At 34.3% G+C, this 23,135-nt stretch overlaps 1 protein-coding gene across 1 annotated transcript in view; it reads left to right on the top strand.

Annotated features, from left to right (window-relative positions):
* Nucleotides 1–23,135, top strand: part of ScsbetaA (Succinyl-coenzyme A synthetase beta subunit, ADP-forming) — a 101,870-nt gene that overhangs the window by 35,056 nt on the left and 43,679 nt on the right. The window contains exon 4 of the mRNA XM_089104120.1: nucleotides 20,296–20,439. Coding sequence (XP_088960246.1) covers nucleotides 20,296–20,439 — 144 coding nt within the window. The remainder of the gene's footprint in view (nucleotides 1–20,295; nucleotides 20,440–23,135) is intronic.

Genomic DNA, 23,135 nt, shown 5'->3' with positions numbered 1-23,135 from the left:
TATGGACATATCCAGGCATTAGTTGAGCTGCAGTTAAACTGGAAGCAGGTTAACTGAAAATACAATAAGGTATGTAGCCTGGGATATCTGGCCTATGTAACAAATAGCCTAGGTCTAAGGATTTCCCTATTAATACATTAAATTTAATGGGAAAAATTAACATTCCTGCTATACTAGCTTCTCAATCTCAACAAAATGCCTATAACCCAGAAAATAAATTTGATACTATACAAAAATATTTAATTGTTATAAAAAAAAAATATAGTTGTTGGTTTAGTATATAAATCACATAAAAATCACCATTGGTTTAGTATATAAAATATCATAAAATGAAATTTTTATTTGGGAGATGGAGAATTTAATGGAAAATTTGAATAGTGAACCTAAATATAAAGTGCAAATGGGAGATTTCAATACTGACTTCCTTAAAAGTTCAGATTGTCCAGATTTTCTCAATTTAGTAATTTCTTCTTTTCTATATCCACTGATAACTATCCTTACATGAGTTACTGGGAAATCTGCAACACTAATTGACAATATATTTGTGGATGAAAATCTAATTGAATGTTTGAATGCTGGTGTATTAATTATGGATGGATCAGTAGATCACAAGCAGGCAAGCCTATTAAGCTTAGGCTATACAAGCCCAATGGACAGTGTGGCTTGATGCAATGCTTCCAATTACTTGATTTTACTTCAAGTCAGGAAATGGAAAATGGGGCTAGGTCAGGAAAATGAAATTTTTAGTAGACTAAAGATAGGCTTTGTAAGGATAGACTAGTCTAGGCCTAGTAATAGCAAAACATATTTTTAGCTCTAATATTTATTAAAGGGGAGAAATCAGATAAAGAAAAAAAGGAAATATACCATTAGATTTTCTATTTCCTTGTCTATTCCCCCACAAAGCCAGATACACCTTTAGGCTTAACAAAACAGTTTGATTTTTCTTTAAACTAGCTTTATTTGGTAATACACATCAGCTGCTGATGAAGAACTGGGTATATTATCCAAGCACCCCTGGTGTTTGGATAATCACTAACTTTGGACAAGCAACCGAGCATAATTTGATTCAAATAGAGCCTATATTTCCAAGCAAGCTCTTAGTCTTGCATATGTATAGATTTAGATTACCTTGTTGGGATTAGCTCAATTTGATCTCAGAAACTTTTTTATACTGAAAATTAAGCTTAAAGAAAAGTTAGCAAACCCTAGTAGCCTATTTTTTCTTTACAGCACATTTCTGGGATTGAATCTATTTATGTTTGAGTGGTTTTGTATCCTACAAGGCCTATAGGATCATGTGTTTAAGATTGGGCAGTATTTTCTAGAATTAGCCTAGGCTATGCTTAAACTAAATTGTGTATTTGTCATTAGACTCTACTATTAACTATCAATGCATTCAAAACATTCAGCAATCCATATGGCTAAAATATTCAGCCTAATCAAATAGCCTAGGCTAGCCTACTTGTTCAAGAAAATTTGATACTTCCTTTGAGTTCTGCAAATTAGCAAGTTCTGCAAGTTCTGCAAGTTCTGCAGTTCTGCAAATGGAAAACACACACAAAAACAAAAATTATATATGCATTCTACATTCTATAACCATTATTCCAATCCCAATCAGCCTCATACACAACAATCTCAATACACAACTTAGCCTCAAGATTAACACAGAGAAGCCAAGGCTCATAGCAATCCATTAGTTTTCGTAAATGTAAAGCTGCTGGTTGCTGGTTCCGAGACCCTTTTGAATGACACCTAGCCTACCACAACTAATTTCGGCCCATTCTGGTTCGTTGAACATTCTTCTCCTGAGGTGAAGTTAATCAAGCTAGGTGTGGGGTAAATTGTGCATTAATTTCATAATGCTGGATTAACAGTAAGCTTAGCCTACAGGAGATCCAGGCTACACAACTCTAGCCTAGGTTTGTTCAATCCAATCTGAACGATATCCGAATAGACCAAAACAACAAACAGATTAAAGTTGCGTATGATGTGTAGGTTGTGTTGTAAGGAAACTACTGGGCTATCTGTATGGTGATACCTGTCAAAGTTTAAGAGAGAAAAAAGTACAAACAGACATAAAAAGGACAAGGAGACTTACACGCAAGTGTTTGTGGAAATTTGAAGGTGCATGCAGGTGTCCTTTGAGAACCCTGTTGGGACAGTTCTTGCACCATGCACTAAGTGCGCCATCTTTTTCGATTTGTCCTTTTACAGCAAAATATTTGCCTTGAAGAATAAACGGTAATTGTTGTTTGCCTGCGTCAGCAATTTTTTTTTTTGACACCTTTTTTCTTCTTCTTCTTAAATGCGCTCGACGGAAACGGAAAACAAAAGCAAGTACTAAACGAAAACCACACCCACAAAAACCAGAAAATTAAAAATTTCAAAAAAAAAAAAAAAAAAAAAAAAATGGAACGGTTGCTAGGAATTTATTTTAAAAATTAATTTAATTTTATTTTAAAATTGTATTAATAATTAGCTGCAATTTTTTAATGAAGTACAAGTAATAAGTACTCTGTGGAATTTGTACTTAAGTACAAGTACAAGTACTTGAAAATTTTACTTAAGTAGTACTTGAAGTAAAAGTACTTCAAGTAAGTTACAGCACTGATATATATATATAATTAGTTCAGATGTTTATAGGAATTACAAGTAGGTTTCGAAGTCTCGAGTAGGTTTTAAAGGCATTTTGAGAAAGTTTGTGCCAAAATACGTGTTCCAGGGTAATTGGACCGCTAACGACAGATCAAATGAGAGCTGTTTGTATGCGCCGATATATATATATATATATATATATATATATATATATATATATATATATATATATATATATATATATATATATATATATATATATATATATATATATATATATATATATATATATATATATATATATATATATATATATATATATATATATATATATATTTTATATATTTATATATTTATATATATATATATATATATATATATATATATATATATATATATATATATATATATATATATATATATATATATATATATATATATATATATATATATATATATGAACTGTATATATACAAACTTTGTATATATACAAACTGGAAGAATATTCTTTAATAGGAGCTTTTCTATCGTAAAGCCCCGTAAAATTTTGGATCTGCCACTAAAATGTGTGATGTCCTTCAATTTTCTGGAAACTCCCTAAGAATTTTACGAAAAACACTTCTTAACAGACGTTTGGTATTTTCTTGGATTGGGCTATTGTGGCAACTTTTACCGCAACAACCAATAATTAGAACCCAAAACCTAAAATTGGTCTCAATCAGGAACCCTTATCGCTATCTAAATTCACAAAGTGCAAAGATTTTCAAACAGAGGTGTTTATTGTTTAAAGTTCAGGAAAGGTCTGCCCATTTCATATGAAAAAATTGACTGAAAACGAAAGTAGTCTCATCTATAAAATAAATATCGTAGAAAATAAACATCACAACGTGAAAAAAAAATGATAAACTAACCAGTGGTAGATCCAGGGAGGGGGAGAGGGTCGCCCCCCTATAGTAGTCTAATGTATCGTAATTTAACTAATTAACGCAAGTTTGCATTAATTAAACTTGCTCCTAACGTAAGTTTATCGGATCAACCTATTTAGCGCTCCCCCCTAAAAAATCCTGGATCCGCCCCTGAAACCATCACACCTATTCCACCAGTTATTAGAAGAAAAAAAAATTCCTTATTTTCACAAATTTCATCAACCCCCCGCCCCTTTTTTACAAAATCCTACATAGGCCAATCAGTTGAGTCCACTGTTTGTAAGTAATAGATAAAATCATAATTTGTATATAAATTCAGTCATACCTGTGAGATGGGACACTTGCAAACCACTTGGCTGGCTCACCAAGTTTTTTTCTGCTTTCACAATTATGAATGATACAATTTCGAACCATTTCTCATTGATTGACGCATACAGACTAACCCGCTAATCCATGAATAAGTGGGAGGAGCTTTTTGTTCGCACCGAGAATGAAGACCAGAAATGATCTGCGATAAACTTACTTGATAATCTATAAACTGTGGATCCACCCTTCACTCCCTGTATTTTGGTGAGTTGGTACCCCTATCTAATTATTGATTACTTTTGTCATTTAATACTGTCTTTAAGGCTTTCTGATCCTGTTGCACTTAATTAGATTATATAGTTTAAGATCTTATGTTAGATTTTTCATTATAAAAGAAAGTAATTCGTACTGGCATGATGACTGCTTTTATGTTCAAACTTTGGCATTTTCGCAAATTAAATTTTGTTAATGATCTTGATTAAAGATTTGTGCTTTCTTTTTTCTTTTTTTATAGTATAGAGTGTTTGGAATGAATTGGTAGTTGTTGGAAGGAATTGGTAGTGTTTGGAATGAATTGGTAGTTGTTGGAAGGAATAGGTAGTGTTTGTAGAGAAGTAGAGAAGAAAATAAAATAAAAGGGAGAGACCTTAGTGCTGTCCAAGCTTTTGGGCTTTGAAGATAAGGAGATTAAAACCTAGGGTTTAAGATTTTACGGTTTACGGTTACGTAAATTGTACGGCTATGGTTTACGGACACTTTTATTGGTATACTTCTTACTCCAGTCCGCCGCCAATTTCGAGGGGCTTTAAGCTCTTCTTCGAAATTCGCAACACTTTGTTTTACTCTAATTACAATTGCAATGTGGCTTTCACACTACGTAATTTTCTCTAATATTTGCGTTAAGTTTAACCTTTCACACTTGTACAAAACGGATGTACAAGTCCATGAAACCATCTTTATAATCATCTACGATCATCATAAGCACACTATTCAAAAGTTAGAAACGTAGAATGGTGAATGGTGATGGAGATTCAAACTCTGATCAAGCGTGAAAGGGTTTCTTCGACAAAATTTATAAAAAAAAATTCAAAATTTATTAATTTTTGATCCAGGAATTATAGTTTTTTTTTTTTTTTTTTTTTTTTTTTTTTTTTTTTTTTTTTTTTTTTTGTATGAATAATAGATCTTAAGCCGAACTGGCCCGCCATGACAAGAGAGAGAAAGCTGGCCAGCCGTGGCAAGAGAAAACAGAGAGAGGAAAACCTCAAGAAAAAAAGGGTCTACGGCCAGGAGGAGGAAAAGGAAAGATGAAAAAACGACGAATATTTTGCCTGTATTAAACTAGATGTATTCAGTGCTAAATATAGAAATAATCTAAGGCATAACCAATTAGAAGAGAAAAGAAAAAAAAGTCTAAAATTACCCTTTAAAATCAATCTTTTATACATTTTTATTTATTTAGTTCTTCTTTTTTTCATGTTTTTGGGCGTTGAGTAATCATTGCAGGATAAGATAAAGGTTAAAGAAATAACTTGATATCAAACAGTTCGTGGTAACGAACTGTAAGTAAGGAGCGACCCGGCTCAATGGTAACCGAAACTCTAGAAAACGGGTTTTTGATACCAATAGATATATCAAAAGAATCAGATTTTAATGCTGATTTCAAATATATAACTTTCATCAAGTTTAGTGCTACTCATCAAAAGTTACGCGCCTGAGAGAATTTGGCTGATTTTCGAAAATAGGGGAGAAGACCCCCTAAAAATTAAAGAACCTTAATGAAAATCGCACCATCAGATTCAGCGGATCAGAGAACCCTACAGTAATTTTCAAGCTCCTATCTGTAAACATGTAGAATTTTACATTTTTGCCAGAAGAAAGATCACAGATGCATGTTTATTTGTTTTTTTTTTTTTTTTTCCAGGGGTGATCGTATCGACCCAGTGGTCCTAGAGTATCGTGGGAGGGCTCATCGGAATGAAAATTAAAAGTTCTAGTGTCCGTTTAAGTGACCAAAAAAAATGGAGGGCAACTAGGCCCCCTCCCACGCTTATTTTTTTCCCAAAGTCACCCGATCAAAATTTTGAGATAGCCATTTTGTTCAACATTGTCGAAAATATGATAACTATGTCTTTTAGGATGACTTAATCCCCCTACGTTCCCAGTAGGAGGGCTAAAAGTTATGAAATTTACCCAATGTTAACATATCGTAGTGGGTCTTGGTAAGTATACAGAAGTTTTCTGGTGGTTTTTTTTCGGGGAGGGGGTGGGCAGGGTGGGTCGGTGGTTATGTTGGAGGATCTGTTCATGAAGGAAGTTTTCATGGGGGAAGGGAAATTGCCATGAAGGGGGCGCCGGACTTGCCCGCTTTATTTCTTGGTGATTGGGAATTAGCCACCCATGGTCCGGAAGGCGTTGGTCTGGAGGGGGGGCTAGCGGAGGGAGTGACTCTGGAGAATATGTCCGTGGAGGATGTTTCTTTGGGGTAAGGGACATTTCTATGAAGGGGGCGCCGGATTTCCAAGCATTATTTAAAAAACGATCAGAAATTAAATAAAAAAACAAGTTTTTTCAACTGAAAGCAAGAAGCAACATTAGAACTTAAAACGAACAGAAATTATAACGTATGTGAGGGGGTTCTCCCCCAAGTCAATACTTCGCTCTTTACACTACAGTTTTTTTTTAGTGCTTTCAAAAGAGCTACCTCTTCTAATTAAACGGCCTGTGTGATTCAGGGGTTTGTGAATCAAATTTTTTTTTTAACTTTTAACGTAAAGATCGTGGTATTGACACAGCGGAGAACCCCCTCATATATGTAATAACATATACGTAAAAAAAAAACAATAAAAAACAAGCGATACGTCTCAATAGTAATCGAAACTTTTAAAAACAGAACTTTGATGTCAATAAATATATCCAAAGAATGTGTTTATAATGCTGATTCAAAATATATAAATTTTATTAAGTTTAGTATTACTCATCAAAGGCTACGTGCCTGAGAAAATTTACTCGATTTTTTAAAGAGGGGGAAACATCCCCTACAAGTGAAAGAATTTTAATGAAAATCACACCGTCAGATTCAGCGTATCAGAAAACCCTATTACATAGGTTTCAAGCTCATATCTGCAAAATCTGCAACTTTGTATTTTTTGACAGAATAAAAATATACGAATATATAAATTATTTACGTAAGTTAATTTTTAAAGACATACATTTAGCAAAAGAAAAGTAAAATTTTTATGCAAATAAAAGCTGCATTAACTAAAAAACGATCAGAAATTAAATAAAAAAAACGAGTTTTTTAAACTGAAAGTAAGGAGCGACATTAAAACTTAAAACGAACAGAAATTATTCCGTATATGAAAGGGGCTGTCCCCTCCTCAACGCCTCGCTCTTTACGCTAAAGTTTGACTCTGTCTCACAAACTTAATTTCTTAAAACAATAAAAAACTTTAGCGTAAAGAGCGAGGCGTTGAGGAGGGGACAGCCCCTTTCATATACGGAATAATTTCTGTTCGTTTTAAGTTTTAATGTCGCTCCTTACTTTCAGTTTAAAAAACTTGTTTTTTTTATTTAATATAAAATTAGCGATAGATGTAGCAGATTTGCCCTATGATGGAAGTGCAAAGAGATATAACAGGATGGGATAAGAAGTGCGAGCAATTGCTTTCCGTGGACTTGGTCTGGTATCGACCAGAGGCATCACTGGTCGATACCAGATAAATATATTTTTGGGGGGGAGGGGGGGAATGGATTTTACTAGCCGGCTGGTCAATTTTACCGACGGATTTTTGTGACCGCTATTAAAATGTCTTTATTTTTTGTTTATTTCCGACTGAGAATGATCTTCATTCATTGATTTTACCTCATATATTTCTATATGCTCATTTGCCCTGATAAAACAGAAACTGAGCCGTTAAAATAATAGCGTAAAATAGCCCTTTCTCGATCTTCTAGGACCATTGTTTCGATACGATCACCCTTGGGGGGATGTGATTTTTAATTAAGAGCACTTGCCTTTTTGAGAATGTTTTCCCCATTTTTCGAAAATACGGCATATTAATTTTCAGGCTCGTAGTGTTTCATCTGTAACATTAAATTTTATGAGCTTTATATATTTGGAATCAGCAGAAAAAGTCATGTTATTTTGATATATAAATTTTCATCTAATTTCCTTTTTTTGGAGTTTTGGATTCTATTGGCCCAAGTCGCTCCATACTTACAGTTCGTTACCACGACTACATGCATATTGGAATTGCACATGCAATTCCATGCATGTGCATGCATGCACATGCAAATGCATGCACATGCAAATTGCATGCATGCACATGCAAATTGCATGCATGCACATGCAAATTGCATGCATGCACATGCAAATGCATGTGCATGCATGCACATGCATTTTCTGGAATGTAGAATATTCCAAGATCCTTTCTTTTCTTCATTATTTTTATTTGTCTTAATTTTCCTTTGGCTGCTCAATTTTAAATGTAGGGAGTATTTTCCAGGGAGAAGGGTCGGTGTGGGGGATACCGTACGCTGGACCACAGATTTGACCTTAAAAGAACTTTTCAAAATTCATCCCAAAATAACTATGAAATTTCAAATGACACCAGAATAAAATTTAGAATATTTAAAATTTCGAAAGGAACATAGTTTTGGGTTGACTAATTTTCTTATTTTTTAAGTATTCTTGTTGAAATTTATAAGCATTTAAGGATAATAGTGAAAGATTTTGAATAATCTGGCGTAGTTCACAAAGCTCTCAAAAATGTTTAGTTAAAAGCTTTTATGTTTCTATGTAAATTTGAAATGTTTATTCTTTTGTGTTGGGTTACGCATAGAATTTAAATTTGGCTACTTTGATATATGAAAGGGAGAGGCGATAAATTCTTAAAGCTTTAAAAAGGTGTGTTTTTATACCAGGCCAAACTTCACTGAGGTGGGAAATTGTGTGGTTTTATTGGAACAATTACGTTGCAGCCTAGTTTTTTAATTTTTGTGGATATTTGAATGTATTGTAAATGAATGCTTCGTGCTATTGTTAAGCTTTCATTCATTGAATTTCAATGTAAATTTCATCTGATTTAACTTGAATATTTGAAGTTTTCGATAAAAACATTTTCCAAAAGTTATTATTCCTTTATTGTTATTATTACGTTTATTACTGTTTACCGTTATAAATTTTGGAGTTATCTCCCCTGGGTTCCTTGAAGTTGGAATACATGCCTAATGTAAGTCATGATATTATCTTTCTCTCGAAGATAAATTAGCATTAGAAAATAAGTCAGTTTAAATACTGAGTTTTTAGGACCGTGTCTTGTGACGCTTTTTCGGAGACCATGTATCAGCTCTTCCACTTCGAGGGATCTATCCCTTTTTATAAGATTTCCAGGAGACTTTCCTATGAAGGGAAAAAAGATTTTAAGAGATAACTGAGATATCGGTCAGTTTTTCCTGTTTTTTAAGCTGTTATCTGGAATTTTTCAAACTAAAGGAGTTGACTATTGATGTCACGTATGTCAATATTTCAAATTAAATATTATGCTACCTCGAGAGAGGTAATAGGCCTACTATTTTTTTTTCAATTAGTCTCATTAGCTTCATTTGTCCCAACTCTAGTGTTTCTTCTCCTTTTCAACATAGTATAACGTGTAATTTTACAAGTTGAATATTGATTGTCATCGATGTCAACATTTTAAATTACACGTTATGCTACCCCGAAAGAGGTAATAATACTAGTGTTTTCAACTAATCACATTAGCTTCATTTTCCCGTCTCTGGTGTTTCTGCTCCTTTCGAAGTAGCTTAACGTGGAATTTCACAAGTTGACTATTGATGCCATCGATGTCAACATGTCGACCTTACAAAATTACACGCTATGCTGTCTCGAAAGACGCAATTACGCTAGTGTGTTCAACTATTCATGCGGACAGCTGAACACACTAATTAGTGAATTAGTCCCGACTCTAGTGTTTCTGCTCCTTTCAAGGTAGCACAACGGGTAGTTTCGTAATTTGGTTATCGATGTCATCAAAATCAACATGTGCTCTTTTCAAATTCTACTTTATCCTACCTCGAAAGAGGCAATGGCACTATTATTCTCTACTGATTCCCACTTGCTTTATTAGTCTACTCTAGTGCAAAGAGTATATGTAACTTATAAGACTGGAAACTGGCGCTAGTGTGGACAAAAAAAAACACTATTAACGCCATCTTACGTTTGACAACACTGGTTGTTTTTATCATTGTAATAATAAGTATAAATAATTTAATTGGTGTTTTTGGTAAAGTTAGGGTTGTAATAAGTATTTATTCTCAGTTCCTGACAAAAAAATGATTACCGAGCTTGACAAAATGCCAAGTGTCGCCGCATGTTAGATGGCGTTGATAGTTTTTTTCTGTCGACATCAGAAGTTGTCTTTTGATGTAATCGCTGTCTACGCTTCAAAATTATACATTATGTTACCCTAAAAGAGGTGATAACACTAGTATTTTCAATTGGTCCCATGAGTTCCATCAGTCCTAACTCAGTGTTTCAGCCTTTTCTGTGGCAGCATTGCGTCTAGTTTGAAAAGTTGACTTTTGATGTAAACATTTCCATGTTTCAACTTACTCGTTTTGCTACCACAAAAGAGACAATAATGCTTGTGAGTATGTTCACTAGTCCCACTAGCTACATTAGTCCCTTCACTAGTGTTTTCACGTTTTTTTTTAGTTTTCTTCAATATTGACTACGATTCCTTGTTTGTGATTTAAGTTTGGTTAACAATAATGGCAGTATAAAAACAAAACTAGTTTTATCTTGTAATGATACCTGATTATTATTTTTTTGGTGTCTGGCTAGTTCCTCCCCGCGAACAATTCTTCCGGAAAATTTCCCCGCGAACAGCTCCTGCTGGAAAATACCCCCCCCCCCCCTGGACAACTTTCACCCGCACGTAAAATGGTGCAGCCAAAAGACATTAAAAGAATGAAGAAACGAAGGGATTCTGGAATATTCAACCTGTAATCCAAATGCAGGACATTCTACACCATGGATATTATATGGCGTTGAATATCCTAAAGCGGTTGTTTTTACATTTTTATTTCTTATAATTCTTTTTTCGTGCTTTCATGGGCTGGAAGTTGAGTTATCATAGCAGGGCATGATAAATGTCAAAGAATATAATTTGCTTCCTTATTTGAAATGAGGAGTTACTTCATTTAAATTTGCTTGTTTGTTAGTTTTTTAGTTTGTGATTTTATTGTGGTCTCATTTAAAGATGTTTTTTGTTTTTAAAATTCGCTTACTGGTTTTTCTAGGGTCAGTCCAGGGTTACCATCCCTAATGATTTATCACTATTTCTAATTATTTTTAAAAAGTGATTTTGTCTTAAAAGGGCTAAGAACATTCTTGACCACAGTATAAGTATATACCAGTAGCGAAATCTTTTTTCCAAATATGACACGCGTTACATAGCCCGTAATTAGACCCTTAGCATATACGTCAGAGCCATAGTTTCAATTACTACTTGGTTTTCCATCGATAACATTTGTCATTGCGCGTGCACAAAGGTGGGGTCATGAATCTTGTGTGGTTTTAAATCTGTGTCAAAAAATTTGCAATGGGGAGTATAGGACTTTTCGCTACTGTATACTTTTTAGCAAACGCCAAAAAAATCTGCATAGATTTTTTTCATTCTATGCAGATAGAAAATCTGCATAGATCACATGTATTCACTTGGCATGTGAACAGTTAAATTAGCCAAATTCAAAGCAGTTGAGCATATCTAACTCTCTTTTCATGTTTTGGGCTGCATTAGAAGATATATTAATTCCTGATGATATATGGAATGCACCAAGAAGGGTTGATCATAGGTAGTCGGGAAAGGGCATATTTTCTATACTAATTCCAATATGAGCTGCCCTTTTAACACACCTATATTTCTGTTTTCTCCTCCTTTCTTCGGTATGGAGACACAGTAGTCGAGAGAATATACAGCATTGACAAATGATATACTCTCCGTAAAAAAAAAGAAAGTGAAACACATTTAAATCCACATAAGATTCATACTCCGCCTTCGCGAATAAGCGATTGTGATATACACATCACGGTATGCCTATGGAAAAACCTGTTTTTTCTAAAGTGGTAGCAACAGAACTAAGGTTATGACGTATATGCTCAGAGTCTATACGTTCGGTATGAAATGTGCATCATGCTTGAAAAAGAAGACGCTACAGTCTATAGTGGTATTGAAATATTCACGATTAGGTCTACGTCTCCTATATGGATACGTCTCCAAATTGCAATTATTCATAAAAATTTCCCTTTTTCCCCAAAAATTCCATTCAGCTCTGAGCCGATCATAATCTACGTGCCTCGGTTAAGTCGATCAAATAGATATATTCACTGATCTGGGGATATTGAGTAAAGATGGTGGATACATTCAATATATAAAAAGTAGAATAGTCAAAACGATGTTTTCTCGCAATCAAAAAAGTTTGAAAGAATACGGGATAAGTCTGCAAACTAATATTGGAAGCTACGGTAATGACAGTGATCAAGTATATTTCTCTGGAATGTGGGCGCTTCGAAAGGATGTGGAAAATATGCTAGATACTGTCCTGAGGGATTGTCTAAAGAACGTTTTATGTACTGGTTTGATTGGCCATATATCGAACAATATGCTGTACGAAAATGGGATTCGGCCCCGCTTTCTGTGGCTATAATGAAAGAAAGATTAAGATAGTTAGGTCATGTGTTACGGATTACGGGGATGGGGTTGCCAATCCTATAAAATGTTGGGTAGGGGGCAATATACATTTTCAAAATCTGGGGAAAGGGTGATTTTTTTTTTCAGTGAAAATGCTAAAAAGAGACATATTTTTCAACGAAAATACCAAGATGGATATGTAAGGGGGAAGGGGCAAAAAAATCTAGGGTGGGATTTACGACCCCCTCCACCATTTGATGCTCCTGGAAGGTGGTAGATTACCAATGTCTCTGCTTTTTAGCCGTGCATCTGGGGCCAAGCGAAAAGCAGGTTGTTCCTGAATGGGGTGGGAAGATGTCATGAGAAAGGATTTAAAGAAATTGAAACTTTATGGGACGGGATAAAAAGTGAATATCTGAACTGATCCAGATAAAAGGAGGAGCCTGTACAGCTTTGTTCGCCTCAGGAGTCTTGTTGCTGTAATGAGTTGAATGTGGTAGTATTGTTTACATGTTAAAGTAGACTTGGTCAGACGTTTTCAGGGGGGATTTTTGTGATGGGGGTTCAGGGGATTGGGTTACGCGGGAGGATCTTTCCATGGAGGAAGATAATTTCCATGAAGGGGGTGCTGAATTTCCCAGCAATATAAAAAAAATAGCAATTAAATACAAAAAACCAGTTTTTCAACTGACAGTAAGGAGCAACATTAAAACTTAAAACGAACAGAAATTATTTTGTATAAGAAGGGGTTCGTCCCCTCGTCAATACCTCGCTCTTTACGCTAAAGTGTTTTTAGTAATTTCAAAAAAGCTATTTATTCTAATTGAACGGCCATTGTGATTCAGGGGTCATTCTTAAAGAATTGGAAGAAAATTCGAACTTTAGCGTAAATAGTGGGGTATTGACGAGAGGGCGAACCCCATCATATTACGTATTGGAGGAAGTTCACTCCCTCGTCATTACCTCGCTCTTTACGCTAAAGTTCGAATTTTGTTAAATAGTGGCCGATATAAGCAATCATTTGTTTGTGTTATTTTCTAGCAAATCTTAGCTAAGCAGCTTCCTAATTATGATTTTTATGTGATAATAAACCAAAGATATTGTATCTGGTGGCTGGCATGTACCCCTCAGCGATTACCCCCCGAAAAATATCCCCCCTCTCTGTGGAAATTAAGCCTTTTCAAATTTGAAAATTTTATTTCATTTTTTTTTCCGTAGGGGGAAGGAATTTTGGTACTTTTGTATTTTACGCCACTCACTAAAGTTTATGCTGTGTAAAATTCGGCGCAGTAGGTTTTAGCCTTTACAGTGAGAGAAGGAGGTGATACCCAAACTCTCGTTTATAGTAATTTTTGTTCGTTTCAAGCTTGATTTACATATTCAATATAAGTTTCACTCGTTTTAAGATTTATTTATTATTTTACATTAATATCTATTGTATGTTTGTTTGCATTGATTGTTTATTTAATCTCTGTTCGTTTTAAGTTTCATTTATACTTCAGTAACAAAATTTTTTTTTGCGTTTTAAGTTTGATTTTGATATTCAATCTAAGTATTACTCGCTTTAGGATCTATTTATTCATTTATATTATTACTTGTTGTATGTTTTTTGCTATGATTGTTTATTTAATTTCTGTTCGTTTTGATTTTTATTTTCTCTTTAATAGTATTTTTTGGTCGTTCTTATTTTTAACGTTAACAGGTATTTGTATCTGCTGAGCTTAAGTTTAAAATGGCCTTTACTTTCTTTGAAAAACTTATTTTTCGGGAAGTTTTTTTTTAATTAATTAGTTTAAAAAAGTAAAATTAATATGCAAATTTTGTTTTAATTATTCATGTATGGTGAGCCAAATTCAAAACCTGCATGAATTCAAAAACGTTCAAAAATTAAATAGAAAAAACAAGTTTTTTTTAACTGAAAGTAAGGAGCGACATTCAAACTTAAAACGAACAGAAATTATTCCGTGTATGAAAGGGGCTGTCCCCTCCTCAACGCCCTGCTCTTTGCGCTAAATTTTTTTTTTATTGTTTTGTAAAGTAGAGCTGTGAGAAAGAGTCAAACTTTAGCGTAAAGAGCGGGGTGTTGAGGAGGAAACAGCCCCTTTCATATGCGGAATAATTTCTGTTCGTTTTAAGTTTTAATATCGCTCCTTACCTTCAGTTAAAAAAAAACTTTTTTTTATTTATTTAATTTCTTAATATAGAGTGACTTATATCTCATCTGTTTTTTCTCCTGGCTTCGGCATATAGTTCAGATGAACCTAGAAAGTAGGGTGAGGGATTATTCACTTAATGTTGAAAATTCTATTTTCTGTTTTGGATAGATTGATAGATAGATTTATCCAACAAACATCAATTCGACACTGAACTTCAGCAATAAAAGCTAACAAATCATCAAATACCCCCCCTCCTCAAAGCTCTATTGCAAGGGATAAGTCAAGCCAAAGCTTGCAGGGATATTCTAGGATATCAGGCAGAATATTCCATACTGCATGATAGGCAGTCATGGGGTGGGAGTCTGAACTGACTGATGAATTGAACGGATTTCGAATGTTACCAGAATTAAGATGATGGTATGTAGAATAACCATAGACAAAATGGGCTAGTTCTGAGGGTCACAGGGACATAATGGTGTAGTTGAACAAAAACGAAAGACACACGTGAAAGAATATAAAGAGATTTCGAATCAAGTAAGGGCTTATTAACTGCGTATTTATAGTTTAAGGGACCTGATATTCGTTTTTCATCTTGGGGTGTGGCGTTTCTCTTTTCGTTGCGGTGTGGCGTTCTTCTTTCAATGATTCATTGAAGCTTAAAGCCTTTATCATGCAAAGCTTGACTCTTTTACCTTAAGAAGGTTTATTTTCCCTTTAAAGCTTTATTTTATGGATATCTACCTTGTGTAACTTTCCTGAAACAAGCCTCCGAAAATTGGACTGAAAGTAATTTTGAAAATAATGAGTTTGCCTTCGGTATTCTTGCTCCAGGTATTGTTTGTACATAAGCCTCTGTTGAGAATTTTTCTAATGAAGCGAGCTGTATTAGATTTTAAAATTTTAAGGATAGGAAAAAATGTCGATAAGTTGGAAAGTATGACGTGATACACAGAGGTATTCATTGAAGTACCAAGGACATCAAAATTCAGGCCTTCTTTGGGGAGACGAAGCCCTTTAGTATGGAATGACAAATCTTGTCGGTTTTAGGGTTGTGTTTTATTAGTATATCGTGATTTGAAGTGTGTATAGTTCAACTGCTAATAATAACAGAGCAGTTGGGATGTTTTTTCGTCGTTCTAATAGAGGAGTTTTAGAAATAGTATTTGCTTTAAAAAGGCAATGTACAGAAATCAGGGTTCTGGGTTGGCAATAGTCTAACTCATTGTTGGATAAAATATATATGGTTTCCAGAACAATAACCTAGACCTCCTTTCTGAAATATCCAGTGTCCGAAAATTCAAATCATAAATTTTACGTTTAGCATCATCATCTAGATTGCTTATAAGAAACATCAGAAGAATCATGTAAAACGTTGTTTTTGAAACTTCGCTCTAATTTCATTCGAGTTTATTCTCTTTGGACGGATTTTTATTAGTGTATTTTTACCATGTATGTTATATATATATATATATATATATATATATATATATATATATATATATATATATATATATATATATATATATATATATATGCGTATGTATGTGTGTACATAATTTTATGCATATTGATTCTATTCCTTTCCTTCTCCTCTGCTGCTACTCTGTTTTATTACTGCATTTTGTCTTACCGCATTTTCAATTCCGACGTTTATTTACTTTTTGGCCAGTTTTAGTGTTTTTACTTTGATTTAATTTTAATTTGGATTTTAATTTTACGTTTAACTTGAAATTGAATTAATTCTATTCTGATTTTAATGTTTATTCTTTTCGGTTTAAAAATTTTTAACTACGGTCGTCAAAATGTGTTATTTATTAATTAAGGATTTTTTCTTTTACTTTATTCCCTGGTTTTCATTGTAATGATTGCTTTTGTGTATAGTTAATTTTCTAAGTATTTCATATTGTACTTTTTCTGCAAAATTAAGGTTTGGTATATTTCTTTTGAAGTTCATATTATGTCACGCTTTTCATGCGCATTACGTGCATGTATTTCACGCTACATGTACCTTAATTCCTTCTGACCTATTAGGCCATCTGAAATCAAGATACATTCTTTGCCTGAAATTTTGTATATATGAGCGTCAAATCTGGTAACCGTATTTGACATTTCATAGATATCACGCACCAAGTGCATGATAAAATAGGTTCTTCTGAAGCTCCTCATAAACACGCAAGTGACTTGGACTGATTTAACTATTATAAAAAAGAAAAAAAAATCAAAAGTCTCATTTGAACCTAATTTAAAAGCAAAAAAGAAATCTATTTAAAGAGTCTAAGAATATCTAAGCGTCGACCTTTCTTTGACTAGTTTCGGATAGCTTTTCTGTATTAAAAGTTTTGTCATTCATTAAACTGCATTTTTATTACAATTTTTCTTCTTTTTTTCTTTAGACTTCTTTGCTCAAAATCAAACAAGTTGTGTAAGCAAAAGCTTCAAAAAATTCGTAATTTAGTTAATTAATTTATCAATTTGCATGTAAAAAACAATAACTTGGTTGCTTCGTAAAAATAAGTCTGATATTTTTAATAGAGTCTGATTAAAGTCTGTCTTTATCAGTCTTCGTAAGTCTGATATTTTTCTGTTTGTCAAACATTAATTCGGGTTCTCCCCTTCAATTTTCGGTTTAATTTATCTACTTCTGTAGACTTGCTTCCAGATATAGTATCGATTACTTTGCTAAACCAACTTTTCTCGAGATTGAATAATGTTTTTCGAGTATCATAAATTAGATTGGGAATAAAATTGCTTGCTTTTGATCTGTTGGTTCGAGATACCATGCCGCTTTTTTGTTCTAAGACATGAGTTCGACATCTGTCACGTTTTTTGGCGAGAGAGTATGAATGTTCGCGACAATTTTTATCTGAAAATTATGCTGAAGAATTTTAAAAAAGTGTCATCCTGGATTTATTTGTTGGCGAAATGTGCTATTTCGTGAACTTCAGCAAAGATTTGTTGTTTTACTTGTGAATATCATTTTTGTCAACGCCTCAAATGTTTATTACTGTTTGTTTTTGTATTTTTTGTGAGAATTAATCTTAAAGCTCTTCCTTCTTAATTGTTTATTTTGCTATTTCCCTACTGTGCTGTTTCGTGTGAATTCAGCCAAGATATATTTTTGTACTTGTGAAAATCATTTTTGTCAACACCTCAGATGATTATTACTCTTTGTTTTGGATTTTTTTTTTCTCTGAGAAGTGATCTTAAAAGCTCTTCCTTTCTAACTCTTTCATAAGCTAACTAGAATCAAACTGAAAATAAAAACACTTGGATTCAAACCGTTGACTCAGCAACCTATTTTATCGTTTTTGTGCGACAACTGCTTTATAACTTGGTAAATAAGCAACAATTAAACCAAAATTAGAAATACTTGTATTCGATCCGTAGGTTGCTGGTCATCATTCGTTTTTATGCTATAATTCAAGTTCCGGATTTAGGTTCTTCTTGGGGGGGGGGGAGATTCTTTCACCATGCTAATTTGAAATTTATTTTGAACGTCTTTAAGTTTTGGATAAGTAGGCTGTCCCGTCATAATTAAATAGTTTTTTTTCGTTTTCTGCATCAATATGCCTCTATATATTACTATTAAACGCAAAAAAAAAAAAAAATTATTTTACAACCCTTAGTGACAAATAACTTACAACCCTTGTCCTGAGGGCTGTGGGAAGGGGTGTCATCCTCAAAAATATAATTTCCGGACCTTTTAACTACATTTAACAAAATAGCTATCTCAAAATTTTGATTGGATGTGTTTTGGAAAATGGTGGGCGTCAGAGGGGTGTTAGTTGCCCTCCAATCATTTTCTACTATTAAAAGGGGCACAAGCCCTTCCATTTTCCAATCGAATGAGCTCTTTTTGAGGTTTCAACGACAACTCCTTCGATACGAAGTACCGTGGCCTAAAAGATAAAAAAAAATAATACATTGTGCCAGCATCGTTCTTTACTTAGGCAGCGCTGTTGCGCTGCCTCTAATAAGTAGGCTATCCGGTCATAATTAAGTGAATATTTTCGTTTTGTGCAACAATATGCCTCCATATATTACTAATAAATATAAAAAAATATTTTAAATGAAAGCAAAGGGGGATGTTAAAACTTTGAACGAACAGATTTTGTTCCTTAAATGCAAGGGGCTGTCCCAATCCCCCTCCGTTCTCTGCTCTTACCGCTATAGTTTTATGCTGTCATGCCGAGAGAATTTATGAGTCAAATAAGTGTGCAACTGATTGTCTTTTAAAACATATAAATTCAAAATTATATTATTTAATGCTCTTCCGTTGTTGTGAAAACAGTTTTTATTCCACTCCCATTTCATTTGCCCTTGCGTTGGAACAGACGTTCTTAAAGCGTTAGAGACAAAATGGGGGGGGGCGGGGGGTAAAGAGCGTTGGATCGAAAAGGGGGTAGCCCCCTTTTATACGGAACAACTTTAGTTTTTTTAAGCTTTGATATCGCTCTTTGCTGTCATTAAAGAGAATTGTTTTTATTTAGTTTCTGCTTGTTTTTAATACCATACCTAGGTTTACCCTAAACGTGAGGAGAGCATTGGCCATGTCAAACCCAATTCTTTAAATCAAAATATAACTTCTGCGTGGACAAGTATTACGTAACAAGTATTGCGTGGACAATACTTGATAAAAAGGAGCCGACTTATTGGATTTGCTTTTTGAAATAATTATTTATTTCAAAATTAATAATCCAAAATAAACTTTTGTTGTAGAATAAAAAAGGAGCTCTCACCCTCTCAACACTCATAAGGATTTTATAATAGTAGTAATATTAAATATAATTTAAAAATAATAATATGGATACTATGTATAAATTATTGCAATAGATGAAATATTGCAAACTTAACCTACTCTCAGGAACCAGTATTATCTTTCTCAATTTTTCGAAAATTCTTTTTCTTTTCTTCATTCTTTCTAATGCATGGTTTTGAAAGTGTGCCTTTTTTTTATAATTGTTAGTAAATGCAAGAAATTAGTACGGTTGGAATAAGTTAACTTACTGGATTAAGGCAGTTATTTGTCTCTCCAGAAACTGCATTTTCCCATTAGTCTATACGTGTCACTCAGTATTTGCTAAGCTTGAGCAAGAGTAAACCCGGTAACAAAAAGGCGGGACTATTTTTCTTCGCCCTAAACAAGGAAAAGTGCGATTGGCTTGCAAAAATGCATCACAAAAATAAACCAATGGAATTATAGCACCTTTTTTCGCAGAAGTACAGGACAGTAATCATTCTTTTGCTCGTTGATTAAATCATTGTTCTTTAATGACATGGCTTCGCAAAAAAAATAAAAAATCGTTATTACAAAGTATAAGAAGAAAATAAAGGACAACGATGATAAAAGAGTTAAATAGTTTTAATAGTAGAAAGAACAATGCCAAAAAAGATTGATTGACGTCGTAGGAAACTTGTTGTTGGCCCTTGAGCACTGTTTGAGTGTGAGTTCCCAATTATGAGTGCTACTACCCTTACAAAATCGACCAGTATTAAGAGAAATGCATCTAAAACCATTACAATATCAAGAGATTGGGAAGAAGAAAGGAAATGGAATTAGATGAAAGGAATAAACACACAACTCGTAAGGAATGACCAATGTTTATATTCTAGTTGTTTGCCTTGATGCAAAAGTGCGGTTTGATGATAATGCTGAGTTTCGTCAAAAGGATGTATTCAACCTCCGTGATTGGAGTCAAGAAGATCCTAAAGAAGTGGATGCAGCAAAGAACAATCTCAACTATATTGCATTAGATGGTATTATATGTTAATCTCTCTCTCTCTCTCTCTCTCTCTCTCTCTCTCTCTCTCTCTCTCTCTCTCTCTCTCTCTCTCTCTCTCTCTCCTTCTTTCTTCCTCTTGATTTTTAAAAAAATCAATCAAAATGATTTTTTAAAACGAAAAAATATATAAATGTTTTTACTTTATTACATTAATAAATCAAATAATATTAAGTTTTCGATTACTAAATATCAGTATATTTATATTAAACTGACAATGCAAAATCATTTGTATTTTTTTCAGGAAAGTGCAAATTATGTTCTGGCCTTGGGAAGGTATAGGGGTTTTGAGCCAAACTTATTTTAATTTCTGCTCGTTTTGAGTTTGACTCGGTTATTTATTGTAATTTCTGTAATTTTTAACAACATACACTCTTTTAAAAATCTGGACACAAATAGTAGTGTTTAATTTAGTGTCATACGTCCTCTAAGACCTGAAATAGAAAACTTGATACCATTCGCAAAAAAAACATCTGTTTACTTTCTTTGATAGCTTGGATACACTTACGCTATTGTGATTTGGTTAAATTTTAAGAGCAGAAGTAGCCCCGAAAGTTTGAACATAATACCCTCAGTCGTTCTTGTGATACTGAGATGCCTTATTGGGAATTAGCATTAACACAGTGCATTTTGGTTTAATCTTATGGCAACATTTAGTTTTTAAACTTAAAGGCAAATGGGAGGGGGGGCGTGGGTGGGGATTAGTTTCCCTTCAATCACTTTCGATTATTATAAGGGGCATCAGCCCCTTCTATTTTCAATCGAATGAGCCCTTGTCGAAGTTCTTACGACAACTCCTTCGATACAAAGTGCCCTGGTCTAAACCACAACAACAACAATAAAATAATGTATTGTACCCACATCGATCTTTACTATAAAAATGTCAAGCCTTCCAATCATTTTTGACTACTAAAAAGGGCACTACCCCTTACCAATTTCCAATTGAATGAGCCCTTTTTGAAGTCTCTACGAGAACACTTTCTATTAACACCTTATATGCCCCCAGGGCATAAATTACAACCCTGACCCTAAGGGCTGTGAGGGTGGTTGTCATTCTGTAAGACCCAACTTCCCGAACTTTCAACTACGTTGAAAAAAATTGCTATTTCAAAATTTTGATTGGACGTGTCTGAGAAAATGGTGGGCGTGAGAGGGGTGTTACTCACTCTCCAATCACTTTCAACTATTAAAAAGGCCCTAGCCCCTTCAATTCCCAATCAAATAAGCCCTTTTGAAGTTTCTACGACAACGCTTTCAATAAAAACCTTGATGTCCCCAGGGCATAACTTACAACCCACGCACTGAGGTCTGGGGGGGGTGTCATCCCCAAAGACCTAATTTCCTGAACTTTCTCCAACATTGAACAAAATGGCTATCTGAAAATTTTGATTATATGTTTTTGGGGGAATGGTGGGCGTGAGAGGGGGTAGTTGCCCTCCGATCACTTTCAACTATTAAAAAGGGAACTAGCCCTCTCAATTTCCACTTGAATGAGCCCATTTTGAAGTTTTTACGACAACTCTATAAAAACCTTATATGTCCCCAGGGCATAACTTACAAGCTTTGCCCTGGGGGCTCTGGGGGGTATGTCATCCTTAAATACATAATTTCCAGAACTTTCAACTACGTTGGGGAAATGGTGGGCGTGAGAGCGGTGTTAATTACTCTCCACTCACTTTCGGCTAATAAAAAGGGCAATTTCAATTTCCAATCAAATGAGCCCCCTTTGAAATTTCTACAACAACTTTCTATATAAACCTTATATGCTCTTAGGCCATAACTTATAACCCTTGCACTGAGGGCTCTGATGGGGTTATCATCCTAAAAGACATAATTTCCAGAACTTTCGACTACGTTGAACAAAATGGAAAATCTCAAAATTTTAATTGGATGTGTTTGGGCAAATGGTGAGCGTGAGAAGGGTGTTAGTTGCCCTTCAATCACTTTCGACTGTTAAAAAGGCACTAGCCATTTCAATTTCCAATCGAGTGAGCCTTTTTTCAAGTTTCTACGACAAAGATTTCAATAAAAACTTATATGCCCCCAGGGAATAACTTATAACCTTTGCCCTGAATGCTGTGGGGCGAGTGTTCTAATCAAAGGTATAATTTCCTTACCTTTAAACTGCGTGGAACAAAATGGCTATCTCAAAATTTTGATTGAATGTTTTTGGGGAAATGGTGGGCGTGGAAGGGGTGTTAGTTGCCTTCCAGTCACTTTTGACTATTAAAAAGGGCACTAGATATTTCAATTTCCAATCAAATGAGCCCTTTTTAAGTTTTTACGACACCGCGTTCTATAAAAACCTTATATGCCCCAAGGGCATAACTTACAACCCTTGCCCTGAGGGCTGTTGGGGGGTTGTCATCCTCAAAGACCTAATGTCCAGAACTTTCAACTACATTGAACAAAATGGTTGTCGTAAAATTTTGGTTGGATGTGTTAGGGGAAAAGGTTGGCGTGAGAGGGGGGTTAGTTGCCCTCCAATCACTTTAGACTATTAAAAAGGGAGCCCTTTGAATTTCCAATCAAATGAGCCTTTTTTGAAGTTTCTACGACAGCGCTTTCTATAATTACCTTATACGCCCCCAGGGCATAACTTACAACCCTTGCCCTGAGGGTTGTGGGGGAGTTTCCTCCTCACAAACATAATTTCTATCTGGAAATCAAATA

Source organism: Artemia sp. Qi Xiang Cuo, chromosome 18 (assembly GCF_049724085.1).
Source record: "Artemia sp. Qi Xiang Cuo chromosome 18, ASM4972408v1, whole genome shotgun sequence".
Taxonomy (NCBI): Eukaryota; Metazoa; Arthropoda; class Branchiopoda; order Anostraca; family Artemiidae; genus Artemia; species Artemia sp. Qi Xiang Cuo.
The sequence above is the reverse complement of the archived record's forward strand: the minus strand, read 5'-3'. Positions and strand labels throughout refer to the sequence as shown.